This window comes from Dromaius novaehollandiae, chromosome 5 (assembly GCF_036370855.1).
Source record: "Dromaius novaehollandiae isolate bDroNov1 chromosome 5, bDroNov1.hap1, whole genome shotgun sequence".
Classification (NCBI taxonomy): Eukaryota; Metazoa; Chordata; class Aves; order Casuariiformes; family Dromaiidae; genus Dromaius; species Dromaius novaehollandiae.
The window spans coordinates 53,588,040-53,614,726 of NC_088102.1; the positions used below are offsets into that span (position 1 = coordinate 53,588,040).

Genomic DNA, 26,687 nt, shown 5'->3' on the forward strand with positions numbered 1-26,687 from the left:
TAATATAACTTTCAATATATTACAATAAAAATCTTTAATTGCCTGCTCTAAAGAAAGGTACTTCAAAAAAGATCCTCTGTTCTTTTCCAAGTTTTCGTTTTTTCCGTACTGGCGGAAGAGTTGGGATTTTTTTCCCTTAAGTCCCCTGGATTTCTTTGTATGGTCAGCACATCATACATTGAATTACGCTGAAAGTGATGCTGGAAAATAACAGTAAAAGTTGTTGTAGCAATAAAATTGCTGTTGTAGAGTCTCTCTGGCTAGTTTTGTTGGATACAAGGAGTCTCAAATTGCACTTGGAGTTTTATTTTAACATATAGCTTTATTTCGTGATACAGTGGTTCCTCATAAAAAATATTCAGGTACAGCCAAGTCTAGAAAAAACGGCATCCTTCCTTTAAATCATAGCTGTGCTGATAGCGTCGGCTGCAACCGTTCTTTCAGGTCGGGAGAGCTGGGGCTTCTCTGCAAGCAGCGTTTGGGAAATCCTCTTGAACCCGAGGGCCTGCCGTCCGTCCAGGCGGGCAAGCCTGCCTCTGGGGCGGCAGCGCGTGGCAGCCCTCGTCCCCGCGAGGCAGAGCGGGCCGGCAGCCGAGACCGTCGCCCCCGGGAGCTGCCCGGCCGCTCTCGTCTGGCGCGACAAGGGGAGGGAGGCCGCGCGCAGGGGCCGTGCTGGCAGACTGATGGGGGCCGTCACCTGAACCAGAGTGGGAGGAAAGAGCAGCTGCAAGCGACGGCCCTTCCTGCGGGCGCCGAGCCCAGCGTGGTCCCTTGCCACCCGCGGTCGGGTGCTTCAACCAATCCTGCTGCGGGTTCATCTGCGCAAACTGTCCCGGATGGCCTTACATAGATATGGGTGAATAAAATATTCACATGTAAGCACAAAGCACAAAAATCACTGGAGCTTCATTAAAACCCATACAGGTAGCTGTTTTGTATGAACATGAGCAGATGAGAAAATTGAAATGTTTTTTGTTTGCGAGTTGCCAAAGGTTGTATACGAAGTCCCTGGCAGAGCTGAGGAGAGAATTCAAGAAACCAGACTGAGATTCCTGAAGCTCTGATCATTGCTGACCATTGCCTTTGTTTACATACTTAAAAAATTCAATTTTAAATGCATATATTAAATATCCAGTGTATCAATTTGTGAGTGGTTTCCACTCTAAAGTCCAACACCTCACGGCGTTCTCTTTGTTTACATGGTTTTAAAGCAAACAAGAAATGCAATAAAAGAATATGGAGCTCCCAAAATCCGAGACCATGTTGGTAAAGAGCTGGGAACCACAAGCTTTTACAGCTAGATTTCGCAAATTATATGCAATATATCTTTATGCATTTCCAGCAATACTACAGTTATCAGTGGGCTGAAATGTCTTTGTACGGCTACTTACAGGACGTTGTTTCAATCCAAGCTTTCTTTCTCTTTGAGAAGGAGCAATTGTTTGCCAGTTTATAACTCTCTTACTTAAGCAGCTTATTTTTAAGGGCATGTTAGGAGTGGAGTATCCACCTTGACTTTTAGGTTATTTTGATTTTTGTCTATTATTACATTCAAATCACTTAAGACATGGGTATTTTTTGTTGGTGGTTTTTGTGTCCTAAACTCGCAGATACGTGTTTCTGATGCACTAGAAAATGTTGAAGCTATCACACACTGGAAGAAGGTAGTCCTAAATAATAAGCTATTATTTTATCTGCTTGAAAAGGAGAGTTGTACAGAGCAAGAGGGTTATGTGCTATCTGAACAGGGGCATTCCTGGACTAAACTTTCAAGTACTGCAAGCAGCTGTCTGTTTTCTAAAATTCCTGCTGCTGCTAATGGCAGGTCTGTGTAGCTGACTAGGAATGCCAAACGAGAAGGAAAGTACAGAAGTTTGTGTCAAGATTAATTTTTGCCTTGCATTTAAATTCCATCTCTGCTTCGTGGCTTAGCAAGTTAGCACTACGTCTAGCAAGATAAGCTCTCTTACCAGTGCCTCCTTAGCCTGTCCCAGGATGCAGGCACAAAGGTTGAGGGTCACTTTAAAGCTTGTTTATTGATATGTGTAAGCTTTCAGTTGAGTCAGGAGAAAGAATTACGCCATTGGTGCTACAAGCCTGACGATGTTATAGAGTAGGCTTTACAGCAGCCAGGCAGGTGATGAGCTGTATGAATTTAAATCTGATGTCCAAAGGAGATAAGTCATGAAAAAGAGCAGACCTTTTTCATTTGGCAACTGCAAATAGGATAAGGCTTGCAGAAATAATAATTTTCATTTTGAATTATGTTTTGTCTTTTGACTCTTGTTGTCTTCCTTTGGTGTGCTTTTCTTCCAGCTGGGATGACAGCAGCTCTGTCAGCAGTGGGATCAGTGACACCATAGATAATCTCAGTACTGACGACATTAACACTAGCTCTTCTATCAGCTCCTATGCCAACACACCTGCCTCCTCCCGAAAAAACTTAGATGCACAGGTAAGATTTCTATTTTAGTTACAGGAAGATTGGATATTCATTGTTTTCTCTGTGCAACAGGCGTAATTGTTTTAAGTTGGATGAAGCTGCTTATTCATCTTTTGACAGATAGTGTTTCTTGACGTAATAATAATTACATGCATGAGTATGTTAAGCAGTAACCTTGCTCTAATTTGCAGCTATCTTTACAGCCTTTCAGCAACTCAGGCTGAAAAACTTGGAAATTGATCCAGAAAAGAAGTAAGAGTGCAAAAAATTATTGTTATTGCCTTGACTAATGTTTAATAGCATATTGCTTTCCAGACTATCAAAACTAGGCTACAGGTTCCTGAATTAGTTGACGCTGATATTTTACATGTACCTTTACTACCCCCCCTTTCTGACAAACATGTGAACACACATATGACCTTCAGTACAGAGGATATCACTGAAAAGGCAAGGTTACGCAATAGCAACCACCTTATCGTATGTAGCGTACAGGAATATTCATTCCTCTATGTGCGGCATCCGGGGAATCTCTGTTGCACTGCTATGGTAACAAAGGAGTTCTGGCCTCCTAATGGGACTGCTCTGTAGAGAACACATATTAATAGATGGGATAGTCTTTCAGCTCTCAAAAAGGTCTTATGTTTTTTATTAACAGAATTAATTTAAGTCAATATAAAAGTTTAAAGATTATTTAATTAGTTACACCTTAATTGGAAATGTAAATGTACTAGGCAAATGAAATATATTATTTTAAATTTCCAGGGCTTCATGTTACTGCAGGCTTTCTATTTTTGGCTGCATTTCAGAGGAAGATAAATTTTATGTCCATCGGCAGCCTGCGTGTAGTTTTTTGTGCTCGGATATTATACATCCAAATAGGGTAAACCAGTGAAGATATCCAGTAGGTTTTCATTCATCAATTAGATTGTGTAGTACAGAGATTTGTAATAATTTAAACTGTTTTATTTTCCCTAATAGTGTGGAATTTTGTTTGGCAAAGTACTGGACTAAGCAGTACAGTTTTGTTCTTTATACACCCACCTGCTCTAGGCAATCAAGCGTTCTGTGTCAAAGCACATGCAGAGTAAAACTTAGCATTGCAGCAAGTAGGGGAAAGAGATGTATATTTAACTTTCTCTTCTGTTTCTTTCCTCTCTTTTATTCTTTTTATTTTTTCTTTTCATGACTGGACTCTAAATCTGTTTTTAATATCAGTTTTAATGTAGAAGTGTGGTTGCTGTGAAGTGTTAGTCTGCCTACAGGACTGTGGTGCAAGCATGTATGACTCTTTGTTCCTTTGCCATGAAGTGCATATTTGAGCCTACATTAAAGATTTCCAGAGTTAGCCTCTGGTTGTGTATCAGTGATTTTGTGTGTGTGCGAAACTGCTAATACATGTCCCATACAAGTTGAGAGGAGTTAAGATCAATTGAGCACGTTCTTCAGTATACAACAGGAAGAGTGACATAGACAAGTAGAAGATTTTTTGACAATTGTTAGTGGCAGAACATTGTAATACTTTGGGGGGGGGGAGAAGAAAAAGGATACGTGACTAAACAATAACCTAAGGAAAAAAAATAGAAACTCATTTGACTTCTATCTTCTGATGGATCAGATTCTTGGAAACACCTCTAAGAGATCAAAATCTGTGTTGACAAACTCCTCTTCCTCCTCCACAATTATTACAGCATTCAAGAGAGTGCAGGCATATAGTAGAAGAAAAGGATCTGAAGCTTGTACAGGCAGTAGAGCACATTCATTAGAAGAGGGAGCTGGGAGCCAAGATGTGCAGGTTATACATATAGATGTTCTATTTGTGTCTGTGACCTGCTTTTCCCCTTAGTTTTCATGGCTGACAATATTTATTCCAGGTATTACTATTAACTGCAAATCAATTTTCATAAAATATTTTGCTTTCCTTTAAATATCAAATCCTAATCTTATCAACCAAGGCAATGAAGAGTAGCTTGGAGTGATGGACCCATGTTTAGTCTGGAGGTTGATTTATAGCAGCTTGAAGTAGACCTGCCAGCTCATGGCACAGCACTGCATATATACCTTTTCTGGCCTGCTTAGACTGTTGTGTGCTGGCCTGTGCACTGAGCCACAAAAGCCTGGCAGAGATCTGCATAGGGATGTGGACTTTTCTTCTCAGGACATCCACTGCTTTGGTTGTTCCTACATACCAGGCATTTAACTTTCAAGATACTGTGATTCTACCACATCTTTTTGAGGTGGTACAGAATTGGGGTTTCAGATAATTAAAGCTTGAAGCTAATGCAAGTGCAGCTGAGAGTCCAGACAAATAATATAGCACATCAAAGGCAGAGGGCCATAACATGTTAGTGTCTGTTGATACAATCAGTAAGACCTACTCAGAATCATATCTGCAAAAGAAGAAAGCATAGTTACAGAAGAAAAAAAAATGTCTGTGCTAAGTAGGCAACTAAGAAATTGATTTTCGGAGCAGCGGAGTACCTGCAACTCCAGAAAAATATGCAGGTTCCATATCTCTGAAAAGGATGCCGAAAATATGATAATAACGACATCTTCGTAGATATGTCATAGCTGTAGCCCTTTCTGTAAGGATGCTATGAAGATGTCCCCAAGTTGGTTCTGAACAAGCCAGTGGGGGGAACCAGAATTTGCCTTACCATGGCACCGTGTCTTGCCTTGGTTATGCCAAGTGCCAAACCACTTAATATAGCTGTACGGCTTTTGGGCCCCTAATGTTTTTCTGTTGTATTGCACAGACTTAAGGTTAGTTAAGCTATGTTTTAACACAGTACTGCATATGGTATGCCTTTAAGGTCGTATTGTATGCATATTGTAATAGGAAGCTAAGACCAAGTGGCCATTGGAAAATAACTTATTTAACTGAAATAAGAATGGAAGAGATCATGTAATAAACTTGTTCACATACTGCTAAAAAGATCAGAAGAAGAAAAACAATTCCTTTAAGTGGAAAACAGCAGCATCCTCAACCTGTTCAATCAAGATGACCTCTCAGTACCACTGGAGCAGAGAGGGACCTGGTCTGTTCACAGCTTTATGGATAGACTACAAAGCTGTATGAGTAGGTTTTGAAATCCTACTAGTTACCTTTATTCCCAGCTCAATCCGGTGGCAGTCTTTGTTCACTTCTTACGTTGTATTTGTCTTGCAATGACCTCCAGCAAACAGTGTTTCCACTTTCACCTAATCCAGGTCTTTCAGGTGGGTGGAGTTTCAGCTGAAGTGGCAAAGCCGAGTTTCGCTGTGTTTTGATTTTGATTGCTTGGTCGTGTTTCTGTGCTGTTCTCATTGTTTACCAGTAAACAGAAGCATCTCTGGCCAAAGTGCTTCAAGGGTAGCTGCGCACCATTTTAAAGCCATGGGTGAAATATTTAGCCATGGGGGTAGTAGCTGAGTGGAATAAAACTGGAGAAACCAAAGATAGAGGCCTTCTTATAATGTGGTTCTCTGTTGAGGTTTTACTGTTCTTAACAGATGTAAAGGAGAAAAATAGAAAGTACAGGAACATTTTATAAGCAACCAAAACTGGAATAAGCACTTTACTGGCAAGTAGGTGTATTTTCTGCTCTGGAACACTTGTGGTGTAAATAGACAGTTCCAAACAAGGGACTTGAAGCAAGATACTAATGAAAGCACATGAGGGATGATGATGGTGTGGTTTTGTTGGTTGATTATTTGTTCTTTTTTGCCTGAGCTCTCTTCCAAGAGCATGGGTGACATTTCCATGAAATGATGGTTTTAGAGAAACAGAGGTAGAAATGGTCACACCATGAATTTATTACAAACCCACTGATATTCCTAAATAAAAGGATAGCAATCCCAAAATCTTGCAACCAGAGAAAAAGAAGAAATTTAGAAAGCAGTGTTTCATTCAAGACTATGCTATGCTAGCCAGGCCCTAACTATATTACATAACTGAAAAAAGACTACTAAAATGTGTGGTGTCAGCTTTCATGTACTGAACACTTAGACTAGTTTTTCAGGCTTTTAAAAAATTACTGTAAAAAGCAAAGGAAATGAAGCTGCAAAAACCCTAGATTCTTTAGTGTTGATAGTATGATCTGGTAAGAAAACTCAATGTTGAGATGCACTTCAGGAACTTAAAAATAAAACGTTGCGTTTCACTGAAAGACTGGTAAGATGTCATGCATCCTTTTCTGTGCTCCACTTTTCTGATTATCCAAAGGGAGCAAAAGATTGTGGGTTAAACAATGTTTTGAGGGTTGTTAAAGCAAATTCCTTTAAAGTGCTATTACTCTGATTATTGCATAATGCTGCAGGGAAGAGCTGGCGCTCAGCATCTTGCAAGAATATACTAACCGCCTTGCAAATGTCATGATCACGTGTTGAATTTGTAGTCTCTTTCATGGTTCTGTTAGGGTTAAAAAGCACTTCAGCCAGGAAATTTTTATCTATATCTGGATCAAACATGGACATTGGACATGCATGGTCTCGTGATAGTCGGTTGTGGTGTTACAAAATTTGCCCAAATGAATGAACAGCATTTGACAGGAACCATAGAATTCTGCAAGAGAATTTTGGTAGTAATCATTAGCAACAGCACAGAAAAATGCATGAGGGGTATATTTAGGATAATGGATTCTGATAGAGTTGTTCAGAGTTTGGCAAAGGCTTGGTAATGAGAAAATTCTGTATTTGGCATTGATATTCATGAAATTTTCTGGAAGAGACTGGCAGCACAATCTATCTGGGCAAAGGATAAGGGAGAAAAAGAGTAAGAGTTGAATATAAATTAACGACTGACTCAATTTGTGTATTTAAGTCGGAAGTCAATGTTGTTAGAAAGTTGTTCGGGTTCCATTTTTCTTCAGATCTTAGATGTCTTTCTAATGTGTTAGATTAGAATTAACAGCATTCCATACCTTGAAGTCTGTGCAAAAAGCTGCCTCATCATGCTCTGGTGATCAGGTTGCCAGAAAGGAGATAGGAAACTGCAAGCACAAAAAGAAAAGCTAGCTGCACCGGTTTGAAATGGTTTTTAGGCATTGCAGTGAAAGGCTTCACATGAAATTCAAGATGCAGGATTATAAATGTCGTGGAGCTGAGTGTGTCCTTTATAAATCAAGTCTTTATTCTTCTTTATTTTCTGCTTTCCTGGGGTATATGTTCCGTTTTATTGGGGGAGGTGCTTGTATATTTTTTGTTATTTTTCTTAGTGCATTAGAAAATAAATGTCATAGCTATGGTTTGTTTCTTACTCTGACATTTCTTTATCAGAAGCATGTTATGTCTATTGGTAATCAGACCTGATTGCTGAATTTATTAATCAATTTGATGATTCTCATTTGTGAAGCTTCTTAAAAGAAAGATTTGTTATGAAGGTTCTATTATAATTTATTATCTATCTAGACTGATGCAGAAAAACATTCCCAGGTTGAGCGGAACTCCTTATGGTCTGGTGATGAAGTCAAGAAATCAGACGGAGGATCAGATAGCGGCATAAAAATGGAGTCAGGATCTAAATGGAGGCGGAATCCGTCTGATGTGTCTGATGAATCTGATAAAAGCACTTCTGGTAGGAAGAACACTGTTATTTCACAGACGGGTTCCTGGCGACGGGGCATGTCAGCTCAGGTTGGCATTACCACACCAAGGACTAAATCTTCAACCACCTCAGGCACCTTAAAGACACCTGGAACAGGTGAGACAAAGTGTAAGACCTAAGCGGCCAAGGGTGCGTTCAGTAGGAAAACTGTTTAAATACTTTCTAGAGGCAGAACCTGAACTTCAAGTAAACCTGTCTTTATTTTTAGGTCTTGGTTTTAAAGGTATACAGCATCTTGTATCTCCACATTTCTATTTCTGTTCGTTTAAAAATGTGTGTTAGTACACCTTGTAAGTTGTTTTCATGGCAACCCTAATCTTAAGCCAAGCTACTTATTGGGCATAGTATTGCCATATGAAGAGCAAGTAATCTGATTTTAGCTTCTGAATTTGTGGTTAAGTTTGAGAGCATACATTGTATGTGGTTGAGGACATTTTTCTCAGTACTAAAACAGCATGTTGATTTGTACCTAAACACTCTGCGGTTCCAAATTTTCTTGTAAACGTATTAGTGATTTTAGCGGTTGTAGATGTGTGGATGAAAATTGATTGAATTTGTATAATGAAACAATATGAGCTAATATCTCTTCTCTTGCTTGATCCTGTATGCAATCGTGCATGAAAAAGTTGAGGTCAGACACTTACTTTCTTTAAAAATGCATTTTAGAAAAATTATACTAATGCCCTAACACAAGTTCTTTCTGATGATGAAAAGGAATCAATCTGTGGTAGCTACAAAGGGAAACATTTTTTTCTTATCTGTCACTATTACATAAGACTTTGTTCTCTGTTTTTCATATTCTCAAGGGCAAACACGCCACATACTTTCTCTGGCAAGTCTGCATGTATAACTCATTAGAGTGGCATTTAAGTTCAGTGCAGACTAGATCATAACTTTTAACCACACTCTTGTGGCTAACACGCTTTTGCTTTTCATGCTGCTTTGAGTTTCATCATTTGCTTGATGTTTTCAAGTCATTAAATATTAGAATTCTTTTTCTATTTTTGTAGGGAAAACTGATGACGCCAAGGTATCAGAAAAGGGTAGACTATCTCCTAAAGCTGGACATGTTAAACGTTCCCCATCAGATGCAGGACGCAGCAGTGGTGATGAATCCAAAAAGCTTCCCACAAGTAACTCTAGAACAACTGCTGCTAATGCTAATACATTTGGATTTAAGAAACAGAGCGGGTCAGCTGTAGGCATGACTATAATTACTGCCAGTGGGGCAACTATCACCAGTAGATCAGCTACCCTGGGAAAAATCCCAAAGTCATCTGGACTCATGGGTAGGACCCCTGGTCGGAAGACTAGTGTTGATGGCTCTCAGAACCAGGATGATGGCTACTTAGCGCTTAGTGCCCGAACTAATCTTCAGTATCGTAGTTTACCCCGGCCCAGTAAATCCAGTAGCAGAAGTGGAGCTGGGAATAGATCTAGTACAAGTAGCATAGACTCCAACATAAGCAGCAAGTCAGCTGGGTTGCCTGTCCCTAAAATGAGAGAGCCGGCCAAGGTAATTCTTGGAAACTCTCTGCCAGGATTAGTCAATCAGACTGATAAAGAGAAAGGGATTTCGTCTGACAACGAAAGCGTGGCCTCATGTAATTCTGTTAAAGTGAACCCTGCGTCACAGACTGCTTCTAGTGGAGCTCAAAGTACTCACCAGCAAGGAGCCAAGTACCCTGATGTGGCCTCTCCCACTTTGCGCAGGTAGGCAATAAATTCGTTGATTGTGAAATAATGTTAGTTGGAGCTGAATGATCAGGACTCTTCCAGCCAGGCCTGGCTGTGTTTCGTGGAACACTTACTATTTAGGGTCCTCCATCAAGGTCTTTGTATTTAAATTTAATTTCACATAAACAGATTGGCCAGTGTTGTAAATACTCACTACATTACAAGACAGCAGCAAAAATTTAACATTTGAAAAAAAACGGTTTGGCAGAATCTTTGTTAATCATGATACAAGTTTGTTTATTGCAAAAATCGTATGTAGAAGCATTATCCATACTGATTGATATCACAGAAATAAGGATTTTCTTATGTTAATGTTACTGACGAATTCTTGCACCAAAGTATATATAACAAGTCTGGAAATACTCCAATGGTGAATCAAATTACAAGTTGACAACAGTTATTTCAGATTTTCGTTATAATCACACCATAATTTGACCTAACATACTTAGATTCACATGCCTGACCCAAACAGATATTTCAGTTGTGCAGATTAGCCCAGTGTGTTGTGAGACACACAACGTCAGCCTATTCAACTATGTAGAAGAACCCCAAGTAAAGTTTCTGTCTCAATTGGGTTGAATTTTCTCATTTTAACAGTTTTTTCAACAAAAAGTGTATCTGACTTCTATTTCTCCACTTCTAGCCCACATGTGATTTTAACACTAATATTGAGTTGAGTTGTGCAGGCATTAATTTGTGATGCGACATGCATCAAAATATTGATATTGGTGAAAGGTTCCGTTAATATTATTTCTTATTTTAATTTGGCATTATGAGTAACTTGTCTGTTTCAAGTTGCCCTGTTTTGCATTTCATTTTGTCTCGACACCATAATACCCATACAGTTACGCTACACCATCCTGCTTCCAGTGACGTGATGAAGCCCCATTCCATCTGAGGCACCACTGCAAGCATAACGGCCGTGATGGCAGCTTAGGCTAGAGCTGTACAGAGTTGAAGACTGCTCTTTTTTGGATGAGTAGTTTTATTGGAAGAGCCTTTGAGAGGATAATTAAAGATACTTCTTTTTTTTTATTACTGGTTATTATTAGATAAGGCATGTCTTTCCGAACATTTAATTTTCATTGATGACTACTTAAAATGGAAAACTCAAACAGGCCTTTCATTTCTATAGCATATCCCATGACAAATGCAGATTTTCAGTGCTGCATGCCTCAAGCACATACATATGGGAATCTGATTGCATATTTCTTTTAATTACTAGAAAACTATGTTGCTAGCCATGGAGTTGAAATATTACATTAGAAATACATAAACCTTTTAAGAGAAGACACTGGGAGAATAGCAGACATATGGGGTTCTTATTACTAGGGATTTTTGAAACTTAATTTAACTATTTCTCTTTTGATTTACAATTTCATTCTAGAATTTTCTCCAGACTGTCTAAATGAATAGTCACATATGGAAATGCATCAGAGTTGAATTTGGTCCTATCTTTTTATTACTGATATCTAGAATGTCAATTAACAAGATTTTGAGCTTAATTTTCATACTCAGTTGAGTTGCACACATTGTGTTTATTACCTATTTGCCATGTAATTATTGAATATTCAACAGTAAATTAGAATTCATACCTAAGAAATGGTATAACTTAACCTGTAAGTCTGCAAATGTACGTACTTTCCATGTTGTCATAAACAGTGAAATTCTGTAATTATGCTGTGAGAGTCATCACTGTCTCTGTCCTCTCAATATTCTCTTTAGCATGAATATTATGTATTTGGCATTTCCCTTAAATGAAACCACTGTCTATCATGATATGTTTTATTATTAAATTGGCCTTAATGTTTTGCAGTACGTAATACACCACGTTTCTCTCAATGGGGGGCATGCATGGCCCAAGAGCCAGCTCAAATATGTCTGCTTCTTGTCAGTAGTGGTAGAGAGGAGATAACATGTCCTTCCTTGTAGAGTTTTTCCTTCCAGGATTAATCTCTGTATTGATGTGACTGACTTGCTGGGTTGGATTTTCTCTGAACTGAAAGGAATGCTCTTTTGACTGCATTTGTTATGAGGCTGTGGTTCAACAATCCACTGCCTTTGGCAGCAAAGTATTTCTGCCTGTGCCACAGCGCATCATACTTTTAGTTGTCTCCGAGGTCCTGTGAAATACATTGGGGAAGACTGGAGAGCTTGCAAAAATGTTGTGTTTGATTTATTTTTTTTCTTAAAGCTCCATGATTCTATTACTAAGTCGCAGTCCCCCAGTACAGCTGAAGAGGTGGTGTGCTGTGGCACAGGAGTAGGAATACCACAAGTTGCTACTGCTGCTAAAGACCATGTATCATAGCAGTACAGTTTGATATTTTTCTTTGTATTTGTTCTAGTAACATTAGCTCAAATAAAACTTAGACTCTAAATCCCTGTAAGAATGGGTTTTACCATTTAAAGCCTTTTGCTTGTCTAAGTCGGAGTCTCCTCAGCAATGAGGTGCTGTGTTGAATCTGGATGGATCAGGTTGACCCGATCTGTGCTGGTTTGTAAATGTCCACACTGCTCTCTCTAAGTCAGCTGCTGTGGGGATCAGGACATAGCTATTAGAGCAATGCTGAGTATAAGATAGATGCAGGTGGGCATCTCAGCCTGAGCCAGCAGTGTCGTTCTAGGGCTTTGTGGCATGAATACAACAGCGATAATCCAGTGGAAATGTCCCAGACGTTGCACGTGTGCGTTGAAGCTGCAGATAGCACATGTGCAGTAAGCCTAGTGTTTTTGGACATCGCTGGACTAACTACATATATGTTATAAAGGGACTGGCTATATTACACAGCCTGTGTTTTTTGGGAGGTCTTGGACAGACTTCATGCACCTGTGTTGTGCAGACAGCTTGTGCATGCTCAGGGGAAGAGAAGGTTCTGCTCAGTGCATACCCACCTGCGTGTCTGGGGAGCTCTTGGCTGAGAGTGCCCCAGTCCTCTGTGCGGAGGGCTACAGTCATACAGACACCAGCTTTGAAAGAGTTCATTCCTAATACTATATACTGTTGATACGGAAATAGCAAATCCATATAGATATGTTTAAAGAAAACTAAGGTTTTAAATGCAGTTAAAGGGGTTAAAAGGCAGAAACAGAGGCACTTTTTTTTTTGGTGGGATGTTTGAAGCTAGAGTCCAAAGCTATAAATCTCTCAATTTTGAGGGTCAGCTATAAAATATTTGAGAATCTAATCTTAAGCACATGTACATCTAAGACAGTTTTGCACTTCTAAGAACTTTTCCCCTTGACTGTTATGAGGGAGCTGAAGTGTGCTGTCCTCACTGAGGGTACGGTGGCACAGTGGTCCCCAGTGATGCAAGTCAGAGCAAATGCAGTCATCCTCCAACCATGCTTTTATATCCCTTCCCTTGCACAGGTTCTGGCCCTCATCTGATCTTTACGGAGCCAGTTCAAGGTGGTAAACCAGATAAAATCTAATCCTGTACCCCAAAAGTTAGTTTTCAGCCAGTTTAACTTCTGAAATGAGACAAGCCTACACTCAGTATCAGTAAATATTTTTACTGTTACATCCCCCCAGATGCTGCTTCTGTGCAGAGCATTCAGTGATTTGTATAGAATATACCTGGACAACAGGCTTCCAGTCTCTAATGTTCCGTACTTCAGATTAATCAGTGCAATATGTTTCTGGTATCCTTTTTCATTGAGGACCAGGAGATAATATGGCTGTATTTTAGTTCTGTGAAGCTGTATTTTAGCTTTGTGAAGGTATTATTTGATGATTCAGAGAAGAAAACACCTAAGTTTGGCAGTTACAGTAGTTGTCTCTGGACTTGCCTGAAAGCACAGTGAACACAAGAGGATTCATAAATCTATAGTCTATGTCCAATCTAAGATTGTCTTCTTAATGTCGGTTTTCTGAGGCTAAGAAGATAAATGATCTAGGTATAAAATATCTTTGCATTAGTCATTTAATGTTCCATTTTATATATTTTTCATGTTGTCTTTTTTTACAGACTTTTTGGTGGAAAGCCTAGTAAACAAGTTCCCATCACAACAGCGGAAAATATGAAAAATTCAGTGGTCATCTCCAATCCTCATGCCACTATGAACCAACAGGGTAATCTCGATTCACCATCTGGCAGTGGTGTGCTGAGCAGTGGGGGCAGCAGTCCTCTATATAGTAAAAACACAGACATGAACCAATCTCCACTAGCTTCTAGTCCCAGTTCAGCACATTCAGCTCCTTCCAACAGTTTAACGTGGGGTACCAACGCAAGTAGCTCTTCTGCTGTTAGCAAGGATGGCATTGGATATCAGTCTGTCAGCAGTCTTCATACCAGCTGTGAATCCATTGACATCTCTCTGAGCAGTGGAGGTGGGCTGAGCCATAACTCCTCCAGTGGCTTGATTCCAGCCTCCAAAGATGATTCCTTGACTCCCTTTGTCCGAACCAACAGTGTTAAGACTACATTGTCTGAAAGGTTAGTAGGTTTTTCTCTTGTTTCTGTAAGCTTGTATATATCTCAACAGGAGTGAAGTGCTGGCACTAACTGGCACTGCCATTGCAATTCAAATTATCGTTCTTACAAGATAATATTGAATGATATTGCTAAAACATACAAAGAAACCATTTTAGGCAAGGAGCCCAGTTCAGAGCGAGAGGATTGGTTCAGGGGAGACTTCTCATTTGCTGCAGTAGCCAGTGTGGTAGCTTTTTTTGCTACTGTATTTTACCTAATTTTTGAATTTTGCATCGCATGTCATCCTTCCAAAGATCAACTGTTAGTTGATCCGATAATGGTATCCCCAAAAAACCTCCATCATTGTCATAATTTTAATTTGAGAAGTTAACTATTTCTTGTTAAACTTTGTGTTTATAACATTTGATAAAGTTAGAATCTGGACTACAGGCACTTGAGTGCTGTCATGATGGGAATGGTTTGTGTACAGAAGACGACAATTTGACAAACTTTTAAATTGGAGGTCACGCTGAAAAGAGAAGTCCGTGCCTCCCTAGCCACTTGATCCGTCCTTTGCCTCTCCCAGCTGCCTCCTCCACCCTGGTTGCTCTCTACAGTGTTTTTTTACAAGCATTTGTGTGAACGCATACTGGGAGACTGAGCCAACTGAAAAATGATCATCTGAATTATTTTTCAGACTGACCAGGGAGGAGGGAACGGAACTGCTTTTTCAGCATCAGAGCTGTATTAAAAGCACATTGGGCTACTGTCTTGATAAAACAGACACTAATTTGCAACACATGTTCTGTGACTGACCTTTTGTAGAAGGCAGTACCCCGGAAATGTTGGAAATCAGCTATATCCTGATGTATAATTATTTAGTCAAGTAGCAACAGCTCTGTAGCTGCATCATTATGAAAGAAAATTGCTGCTGAAAATGATGTCCTGACAGTTTTGTTTTCTATTTTCTTTTTTTTAAATAACAACTCCTTTCTGTTCTCTGCTCTTTTCATTCAAATATTCCCTCTCTTGTTTTCTGTCTTATTGGACTGATTCTTCTAGCCCTCTTTCTTCCCCTGCTGCTAGTCCTAAATTCTGCAGAAATACTTTGCCCAGGAGACAGGACAGGTAATGCTGTCTCAGGACAGGAGAATGCACAAAGGCTGTAGGTTTTGTTGCCCATCTCGGTGAAGCAAATTGTTTTGTGAAAGACTGTGCTCAGTTGAGTCCTTTGGTGTGTGTGTTGTTCAGGTGTGAACTGACACAGAGACATGCCAGTGAGAGTCCACTCGAATACCTCATTTATCTGCTTAAATCTGGAGAACGGCATCTGGCAGAGTTGGCATGTTTTTGTTGTTGATGTTGTCACGGGGAGCATTTTCTGGTTTGTGGGGATTTTTGTTTGTTCATTTCTTTGCCAAAGGCATTGGAAAATCTTGCAATTTTTTTTCCTACCAATCTAAACTCTCACTAGCATTTCAGCATTCCTCTGGCATGCTGCTTTCCTTCACTGCGTTGCAGGCCTGTCACTTTTGTCACAAAGTCCCAGCGTCATTCCGTGTTGTCAGTCCTTTATTCCAGTTTGGTTCATGAGTGTTTTGCGGAGACTTGTGTATATCCATCGTTGTAAAAATGAATGCAAAAGTTGGGAACAGGTGGCCCGAATCTAACCAGTTCAGCTCTCTTTTGCTCTCTGTTGCAATGTAGCTGCTCCCATGCTGGGCGTCAGCTGTAGGTTAGCTGTAAGGATTGTCATTAAATGAATATGTTTAAGCGTCTGTATATTTCTTTTAAAAACAAATTAACAGACTCTGTCCAGTTACAAGTTGATCAACTATAAAAACACACACTATTAAATATTTGGGGTTTGGAAGGCTAATAGATTCATTTTACTTTGGTAATGGAATTTAAGCTAAAATTCGGAAATTTAAGCAGGCTGTGCTTAGTACTTTTACTGTCATACGTTGCAGCTGCATAACAGTAACTGGGAGCTGCACTCCCTAAATGGTGGCTGCTGAAAAAACCCGACAGGAAGGCAGCATTGACTTGGAGAGTCTCATCAGGTTTCACAAATAACCTGCTTCGCGCCTGCTGAAATACGTATTTTTAAGCATTCATTTGACACACCGTATTTTTATGTTTAAAGAGCCATTTTCATTCATTGTGGATAGGAGAAATGACAAAACCGCTTTGTGAGCAGATTGGATTCATTGGCATGGTGTCATCAGATGCATGTTCGTGAAAATCCACATATGGGTGAGGAGGTTTTTGCATGTTCCTTTAGGAAAGGCACAGCCCTTTGTGCTCCGAAAAGGGGATGCAGATGTTTGTACTTCCTTCTTCAGCCTGATCGTAATCTTTCCCTTTTGTTCTTCTCTGAAGTTCTTTTCTTTTAACTTTTCTGCAGCGACCCACATCTTGATAGGAACACTTTGCCTAAGAAGGGACTCAGGTATTGGTGTTTCCACACAATATGACAGCTTTTGTTGTGGCTTTGGAGTTTGCTTTGTGTTTCTGTTGTGGCTGTTGGTGATAGCAAGAGGTGGCAACAATCTCTGTTTCTTTGTTTCTTTCTTTCTTTCTTTCTTTCTCTTCCTTTTTTGTAATCCTCAAAGAAGGCCATTTACCACTGTGCTTTTTCCATCCAATGGCTTCTCCGCTTGAGCGAGAACTGTGGCTTTTGCTGGCTGAATTGCTGAAAAGCATCCCATAATCCATCATTGGGCTTGATTTGAAAACAATAATTTTGCAGCTTTTATGGCTATTATGTGAAATGACGTGAAATCATTTTCACAATGCAGCCCCAGGAATCTTGATGTTGATATAAGAAAAGATTTTCAATATCATGCTGAACCTTTTAGGATGAGATTGGACATACTGGGTTTAAAATGATATTTGCTTCAGAATACATATATATAGGTCTCGAGAGATAATTTTTACTCTTCTAGAAGACAACAAAACAAAAAAATCCCCAAGCAGATGTCTTCTAATATATTTTGTGTATATGTAAGGTTGTGATTTTTATAACATTAAAAAATTGCACTGAAAAAGATTTTTCCATCCAACTAGATTATAAACACTAGCTCTATTAAAGCATTTAACTAAGTGTTACAGAATTTACAGGAAATGTCTTAGACAATTTAGAAAATTGCAACTTCAGAATTGCTATGTGCTGCTTTTAGGATCACTGAGCTGATGCCTTGAAATTGCAGCTGCAGTTTATTCTGTGCTATACATGTTATTCTTCACAGCAGCTTTATCACATGAAGCTGAGTGCTAAAAGCATTTCTTAAAATGGAATTTTTGTTTAAGATGCTTCTGTGGTTGTCAAGTATGTCTCTAATAAATCAAGACTCTCTTTTAAGACTGAAACATTTGAGTGCCAAAGAGGTAGGTATTAATGCTGAAAAAGAATCCTTAGTGTGTTAAAGTAAAATGACTGTTTAAATAGTCTCATTCTTAATGAGACTGATATATATGTGCAAAGCTTAAGAGATGCAGATAGACTTCAGGCAGGGACTGTTGCTTGAGTGGTGAGACATAAGAATGAATATATTTTCTGAAAACAGTTTGAGTTTTTGCAGTGTTAATTCTTGTAGTGCTCACATTTCTTTAAAGTAGTCTTAGTAAATTGTAGCTTTCTGTATGGTATCCAATCAAATGAAATCTAATTAATTAAATAAATACCATCAACTGACTGGATTTTAAATCCAGTCAATGGTTTAATTTTTGGAAGGAGAGCTTAGTAACTCTCAAATATTTCTCAAAGCCAGATGGCACAATGTGACACAGATACTGAAACCCATCAGCAGACAGTTGCTGTGTCACTTAGCCTGTTCTCATCGTCTCGCCTTTTTGAAGCAAGTGCTTCCGTTACGCTCCTTCTCTTGGTACCTGTATCCTACCACGTAACTCCTGCGATAACCTACTTACTTTTCAGGCAGATACAAAAGCATGATTGAAACTCTGGCTAAGCTGAGACTGGTTGGTGTTTTGCCCTTGGTGTCAGCATGGATAGGATTTCCACTATTTCCTTTGCCTTCAGAAAAGCCTAAGCACAGACCCCTTTATGATGATCTAATAGCATTAGTCATGAACTAAATGGGGTGTACTTCCAAAGACTTTTATATTAACGTCTCCGTAATATGAATTATCGTGGCACAACTTGTTTAATCTGATAATGTCTTCATTGACTCGAATTTGATTATAATATGTCAAAAAGCCAGCTAAGCTTTGAGATGGACCATTTTGGCATAACCTAAGGAATGGAAAGGATTTCCAAATTGTGGTTTTATTTTTCAGTCGCACATACATATACACACACACTACACTTCCACACTCCTGCACTGCACTACTTCTATCTGTAACTTTTTGTTTACTGCTAGCTTGTTTACTACTGAAGCCATAGGAAAGGAGTTGTTTTTTCCAAACCCAAATAAAATGATTTAGGCTTGGAACAGCTCCTTTACTCAGAATTGTATTGTCTGTATCATTTTAATCCTTAAATTTTATATGAGAGTTTTTCCGTGTTCTCCTTCTTTCCCTCTCCCTGAGTCTTGTGACATTTCTTTTTTGTTTTTTTTTTTGAATGAGTGTCAAAGTTCATTTAGAAAAAAGTGTTTTTACAGGTATACTCCTTCATCCCAACTTCGTAATCAAGAAGATGCAAAAGAATGGCTACGGTCACATTCAGCAGGAGGCCTTCAGGATACTGCTGGCAATTCTCCATTTTCATCTGGATCCAGCATAACATCACCCTCTGGAACTAGATTTAACTTCTCCCAGCTTGGTGAATAATTATCTCTTTTGATAATCACAGCAATAGGTTGTGCTTTGAAAATAGTGTATTACCCAATATAATACTCTTTCAGTAGCTCCAAGTACCACCTTGAACCTCTGGAAGCACTTTTTTTTGAAATGAGTGCGACTAATCAGCATTGTTATCTCAGGTGCCCAAAGGTCACATTCTTGCAGTACCTCTTTTTGATGAGTAATCAGATGCCTTTATATAAATTGTGAGCTATTCAGTAGAGTTATTTGTTAATATCACACATTGCTATGTTTAAAGGAATTAAAATACTGTGTACCTGCTTAGTACTACTGCTTTAAAATCCAAGCATGTTTCATAGCATATGTGCCAGTCTCATCATTCTAAGATATTTTAATTTTTGTATATATTTTTCAGTTGGCTTGTTCAAAAATCAGACAAAGCTCAATCAGAAATAATCATACAAAAATCAGGGGAATTTTAAGCTAGAAAATTTGCCACTTCTTCACTTAATTACATTGTAAAGAGTAAAGACTTTTAAATGAAGGAAACAATAAAAGTTGCTTAACAGGATCCATAATGCTTTGCAGATATTAGTTGACTATATCAGCCCGTGAAATAAACGCACTTAAAGTGTTCATAGGCTAGAGAATATATCTGGAAGTAACTTGCCTGCTTTCCTCTTGAAAGACGTAGAAGTCTCATTCTTCATTGATCTGTAATTTGGCATTCAAGTTGAAACACTCAAAGCATTTTGTATAAGGAACAAGTATTTATTTTAATGTGAAATGTGCAACAATTTTTTCAAGATGAAAGTCTGCTCAGGAACTGAGTCTTGTAGACATTGAGGTCCAGCTGCAATCTCGCACAAAACCTTCTTAAACAGTGTATGTTTCCTTTTCTTGTAAGTTAAGCAGTCAGTGTACTCTATGGGCAACTCTTTAGAAAGATGGAGTTATCAAAAATATGTGCTTGTCTCTGGTATGGCAATTCAGTATTATTTTGGTGCCTTTGCAGTGTGCTTAGATATGAAAATCAATCCTAACAGTACATATTGTCTTTAAGTGACATTTGTAAAGTGTTGTATTGAATTGTTTTCCTCTGTTTCTTTTTGACTTTCAAAAGCCTCTCCATCTATTCTAGAAAGAGAAAAAAATAATATGCAAAATAGTTAAGCCTGTATTTGTGAACTTTTCTGTTGTGTGAATTTGCAACAACTTACATGGTCACCTATTTCTAGTGCAGTTTTGAATTGCAGCAGTGACATTTTAGAGCCTCTCTTTGAATGTACTGAAAAGAAAAAAGATTAAATAAACAGCTTTAAATAAACCAACACTTAGCAAAATTTCAGCTGAATATACAGACAGTGTCATTACATCGCCAACAGCTAACAAACTGTCAAGCTCATGAAAGTACATTGGTAGTCAAACAATAAGTTGTAGTCATTTTAGGCTCAGAAAGTTAACTCTTTATGGAGAATATTGAAGATCAGTGACATTAATATGTTTTAAATGTTTTTAATTTGGCCTCGAGCAACTAACAGAAAAAAAAAAAGATGTTTAACTGTATTCTAAATAAAAGAGTTTGGAGATACTGGAGTCAAGAGATGCCACTGCATTTACTTTAATAGCAAACGTTGAAACAAAAGTTGATCATCTTTAGACAGAATTACTGTATTTTCTACATAAAAAGAAGTAAATCTTCAGAAGAACGAACTAATCAGTGCCTCATGTAATCATATAATTAGTGCCTAGAGGAGACAAGTACAGCAAGAAAACTAGGGATCAGGAGGCAAAATTCTAGATTTTCAGCAGAATTCTGTATCCGTTAATGGAGTGTATAGAAGAAGGCAAAAACAATATAAAAAAGGGAACCTGTTATTTCAACAGCAATTTTTCAACAAATCAGTTGTTTCCACAAAAGCAGTTCTTCGTAAACATTGGATATAATTTAGCACAAAAGTTCTTTTAAAAATATGGAACTGGAGTGGAAGTTTTGTATTCTAAACCACGTTGAATGAGATAGTACTGGCTTTTGAGGCAAAATTAATATTTGTAGAGTGTCTTTTAACCTTTTAACCTGAGTACAACTTCTAATTCTTAGGACCTCATTGCGTTAAGAAAATTCTGAAATATACTTCTGAAATATAAAACTAGTGGGAGACTAAACCTCTTAAAATTTGTGACTTCAATACACATAAAATGTCACTTTCTTAGAGCTTGAAAGCTTTAAAGCGGATATTTCACAGGGCTTGGTCCATGTAGGCACATGATTAGTTCAAATTCCTTTGGGCATTTGACTCCTTTTTGAGGAAGGACTGTTGCAAATTATATGAGGATTAATTAGCTCATGCCTACAAGGTATTATTGAGTTCATTGAGCTTGTCTGTAGAAGCAGAGACCTACCATCCAGTGTTTAAACTGACCTTATTGACTTGTGTTTTCATATTCATTTGCTTGATTTACATACCTCTTACGTGAATCCATTGAATTTAGAAAGATAATGAAGTCTGGAGAGGAAGACAGCAATATTTGTGTCTTACAATAAAGCAAAAAAATCTTTTTAGTAGTTGCACAAAAAACAAGCATGAGAATTTGGGGTCTCACAGTTAAATTGGTGTTTATTCTTTACCTTGTAGCAAGCCCAACCACTGCCGCCCAGATGAGCTTGTCAAACCCAACTATGCTGCGGACGCACAGCCTTTCCAACGCAGACGGTCCTTACGACCCCTACAGTGACACACGCTTCAGGAACAGCTCAATGTCCCTGGATGAGAAAAGCAGGACCATGAGCCGCTCTGGCTCATTCCGTGATGGCTTTGAAGAAGGTAAGTAACGTACGTGAAAGTACTTGGACTGATCAAAAGGTAGCACTCTCAATTAAATTAAGTGTTAATTTAGTGCTTTCTAATTCAGTATAGGAGTCATTTTAGAGAGTGTAGCATTCTCAGTGTTATATAGCTCTGTAGCCATAGTCATTTTTGTTCTGATCGTATTTGCTGTGTCCAGTGATCTTTCCGGACAGACTTAAACAAGTATAGAAGTATTGTACCTAGTCCATCACTACTGAAGAAATGATTTAAATAAATCCTGTGTTTAATTTTTAGTGATCTTGGAAGGACTCGTTCATTTTTAAAGTTAGAAAGTTAAAGTATTTTCTCGAATAGGCATATTCTCCTGAACCTGGGCCTCTGCACTTCTGTTTTGTAGTATAAATAATTGACATCAGCCAGACTGTTGTTTTTTATCCCAGCTAATTTTTAAATTTTTAATCTGATTTTGAAATGGCTTTGCTTGCTGTTTCTGCTGAATGTCATGCATTTGTATACACATACCTTTCACAAAGGAACTTAAGTAGTTCTTCAAACCATCTAGACTTTTTTTTTTCCCTCCTCTGTCGTCTTTTCAGTTATGTAGTCATACCTGAAAAAGGAAGTCCATATAAATTTAAGAGGAAACAGCAGTTTACCTGTGTATGAATATTCAGTTTGATTGCTACTCAGCTAGCAACCTTATGGCTGTAGCAGGAGTATCCAGCCTGCCCGAGCTATGAGTACCTATTAAAAACCCATATGGTTACATGTCACAAAACACATGACAAACACTTTCGGAAGTCAAGCACAGCACAAGCTCTGGGAGTGGTTCATAGAAAGGTGATGGCATTAGTTCTCCAAGAGTCTTAAATCTCCATTTTAGCAAGAATGTGGAGTTGGCTGGGTCACAGGTGCTTTATCAATATGGGTCTCAGAAGTCTTTGCTGGCTTGCTTTCTCCACCATGAAAGATCTGCTTCTACTCAGCAGTGTCAAAACCAGCGTACCACTGTTGCCACTCGTATAGAGCCAGCCATGCATGGGGACCGCGCTTGAAATGCTTGTAGGGGTCTTTGAGAGCCACAGGGTGTCTTCCTGGAGATACTAGTTACCACATCAGTTTTTTGTTGAGCAAAAGCCATTGCGGGTGAGGAAACCACTGTGTTGGATACAGCTTCATGAAAATTCAGGGCTAATTCTTTATTGAATTGAGCCAATCTAACTCCATTAGATTTAATTGTGTTTTAGAGGCTCATGGCAGAAGATCTTCATTAGGGGTTGAAAATGATTAGAGTAACCCTGCAGGGTTGAAAACTGCGTCCTTGCAGGAACTGACCTTTTTTTCTGCCACGCTTGCAGAAAGCTGGATGATCATAAACAGTCAAAGATTGACTGAGGAGGTCAGTTGAATGCCGTTGTGAGGAGTAGTCCCTCTCTTACTAGAGAGTCCTTTAATATAATCAGTGGATGAATTTAAATCACTACTTCTTTATTACATTTAGATGATTTGAAAGAGCTGCCATAGCAAAACTTATTCAACTGTTATCCAAGACATCCTCAAAAAAATTGTAATCTTGTGCTTTTACTATTTTAAATATGCGTAACATTGCAGCTAATCCATTTTAGCATATGGGAGGATAGACTATATTTTAGAATTCAGAAATTTTTGTACAGGAGAGAGAGTAGTTCAGAAGAACATTTTTAAAAAGTGTTACATGTGTGTGGGAGGAATCATTTAAAAAAAAAAAGGAGAAGAGTTTTCCAGGCCAAATGTTCTGCAAAGCACTTTTCATTCACCTTTTCAAATCAGAAAGTTAAGTTTAAGAATACCCTACCAAGTCATGGACCTGAAGCCGGTGGAAAAATACTGCTTTTATATGAGGAAGGAATTTGATCCTGCAGTGAACATGCTTGTGAAGTCGTCCAGTTCAGATGTTCTTGAATTTTTGGCACCTAAAAGGATAATAATGTTTTATCAGATGGGATGAGAGTTTTTGTGCAGTCTCTGTATTTTCACCTTCAGATTAAAGGCCTTCTGTCACTTCTGTAGCCTTCCTGAAAGCAGAGGCAGCCCTGTAGCTTCTGCTTGTTTCTCAGCTGATCAGAAGTTACAAGTGAGCACGTGGTGCTGGATATGGTGTGTATGTTTTCCCGTGCATTCAGACCTGTGAGTCTAATTCACCTTCACAGAGCAAGCACCACTCGAGAGAACAGATGAAAAAGTATTATAGAAATTCAATTTGTGATTAATGGCCAAATTCATTTTATACATATGTTGTTGTGAAAACAATCAGCTAGTGTCAATGGAGTGTAAATCGGCATCTTAAACAATGCTTACCAGCCTAACTCCGTATTATTTAGTAGCACATAGAATTACAAGATATTTGATTCTCATTAACTTCATCAGGGCCAGGATTTTATTCTTAAAAGCCTTTTTTCTTTTGTCTCCGTGGTGTACAGTACTGTCATATTTTCTTACAAGGCGGCATTTAGGTGGAAGCGTTAGTCAGTCTTTCTGATTCTTTCACTATGAAGGGTTTCAGGGCTGGGGAGATGCCAGCAGGAGCAGCCTCCAAAGTATCCTGAACTGCAGGGAAAAAGTACAACCTCATACTTAACCAGTCTCTTGGCTCCCCAGTTTCCCTGCTTCCAGGGAAGTAAGTCTTCCCCAAGAGCTGTGCGGCTACTGCCTCCACCCTGATACCTTAACCTCTATGAGAAACCGGAATGAAATAAATTGTTTTGGGGATATAATTTATTGATTTTCATTCCCTTCTGTGTTACTGACCAAAATACCTGGTTTTCTTTCTACTGTTTGGGCAACTGATCATGGCTGCACTGTTTTTTTCCTAACATTAAAATAATACATGGTTGCATGTGCAGTTATAGTGCTTTAAAATAATAGTTCCAAAACAATTTGGGTTTGTAGTCTGCGTGCAGATGCATGTTAACTGCTGAAAACAGGAATCACGTCAAGAGCATAGCTGCCTTCAGGCTCCTAATTAAATAGCCTTAAAGTAGCCATCTGCAGATACTTTGAAAAGAAATTGCACAAAAATATTAACTCCTTGGTTGTCCTTGAAACTAGAAGTCTCAAATTATATACACATTCAAGTGAATGTGTATAGTAGGCAGGAGTCTGATTCCCAAGCAGAGTTGCATGTTCTTTCCCTTTTTCACTTTGGTTCTTCTTTTCTCCTTTAAAGTCCCAAAGTGGTCTCAAATATTCCAGTTGATGCTAAGTTAAAAATGCCTGTGTCCCCTTCCAGTGTGGGAAGATCTGTTTCTTGTCTGGGCAGCTGGTGTGGTTGCTTTCTTGAATTCATCGCTATTTTTTTAGTGAAAACTGCACGGAGGAATGGTATAGGGAAGCAAACCAGAAAATAACAATATATTCTCTATAAGAGTCCATTGTTTGTCTTGTGGAATATTGCCCACACTTGGGTTATTCCAGCTTCAGAAAAAAAAAAAAAAGGGGGGTTATCCTAAGGGTAAAATACAGATGCAAAGAAAAATGACAAGGAGGCCGTAAGTGCATAACACCATAACACCTATAATATGAAGAGTGTTTGAACAGATTCGGTATCTTTAGCTCGGAAAAATGATGTCTGAAGGAGGTGATAATATATAATTTAGTTCATCCCACAGAGGACAGTTATTCATTATGTCTCATATCACAAGTATGAGGAGGCACTCAAGGGACTGATTTGGCAGCAGGTCTAAAACAACTGCGAAGAAGTATTGTTTTTAGCTGAAAAAGGCCTTTTTGTTACAGGCAAAAAGTATCAGCGGATTCAAAAGTTGTTAAGCAAGTTAACAGCAGATAGGTCCCAGCGACTATGAAAAGTAATAGTCTGATTGTAATTTCCATCTCGGGAGATTCTGTCTCTGTTGATTGCCGGCGGATGCAAAGGTGTACCTGGGGAGAAATGCCTGCCTATCTGCCGGGGTCTCACAGTCCTTTCCCCGAGCATTCGCTGCGGCTCGGCCGGAGATGGAACAGGCGATTAGGCAGACCTTAGGTCTGACTCATTCTAGTTATTTTTATGTTCTTAATGCAGTGCAGTGCTTAGCATCTAACTATAAGCATCATTTTAATTGAAAATATTACCAGAGCAGAAAAGCTGGTGGGTGTGACTTTCTTACTTTATTGTGGTTTTTTAGAGTTGTCTTAAATTCCTCCAGAAGCCAACTTAGACTCTGTTTACTTCTCTCTCCAGCCTTGCCTTAGGATATAATGTCAATGGGAAAACAGAACCCATTTATTATGAATGTAGGAGAATTTCAGTAGGTAATCAGAGCAAAATGGCAGCTTTTCTAAACTTTTTTTGGCTGCAGTATTTAGATGAAAGTAAAAGTGATGAACACTTATGATTTTGTGTGATTTGTATGAAGTTCATCTACTTGGAATGAAAGCTACAATAGATGTATTTTGTTTCTAAAAATAAAAAAGGTAATTTTGCATGTTTTATTAACAGAAATAATAGCTTCAGGTAGTTGCTTTTTTTTTAACAACATAATCAAAAAGAAAATGATGTTGTATGTAAATCCTAACATCAGGGTGATGGTAATAACCTGAAGAATACCTGTATATGTATGCCTTTTACCAAATGTGTATTTAAATGCAAAAACTGTTTGAACCTCATTCTTTTCCAGAAAAGCTCTTACTGCCATGTTTTCGCTCAGGTTGGTTTTGTAGGAGAAAAAGAACTTTGTCTTGCTAACGAAAGGTTATTATTTTTAAAAAGACCACACAAAGCTGCAAGGAGAGGCATTCAGGTCATCGACACCCCTACAGTTCCTGTAGTCAGCAGAAAGGTATAGTTGCTTCCAGAGGATAATTCAGAGACCCAAAATTAGACAGTGGTTTTTGACCTGGGTGCTCAGAATCTTCTTCTGGAGCACCTGGTTAGATCCTGGAGCTGGGTA

The 26,687-nt window shown here is 38.7% G+C and overlaps 1 protein-coding gene across 9 annotated transcripts in view; it reads left to right on the top strand.

Moving 5' to 3' along the window:
* The window catches only part of NAV2 (neuron navigator 2), a 451,621-nt gene that overhangs the window by 390,262 nt on the left and 34,672 nt on the right, over nt 1–26,687 (top strand). For 8 of the 9 annotated variants that reach the window (XM_064512842.1, XM_064512840.1, XM_064512843.1 and 5 more), the window contains 6 exons: nt 2,317–2,455; nt 7,829–8,120; nt 9,035–9,737; nt 13,733–14,200; nt 18,808–18,968; nt 21,586–21,774. In XM_064512842.1, coding sequence (XP_064368912.1) covers nt 2,317–2,455; nt 7,829–8,120; nt 9,035–9,737; nt 13,733–14,200; nt 18,808–18,968; nt 21,586–21,774 — 1,952 coding nt within the window. The remainder of the gene's footprint in view (nt 1–2,316; nt 2,456–7,828; nt 8,121–9,034; nt 9,738–13,732; nt 14,201–18,807; nt 18,969–21,585; nt 21,775–26,687) is intronic. The other variant, XM_064512839.1, reaches the window with a different exon arrangement.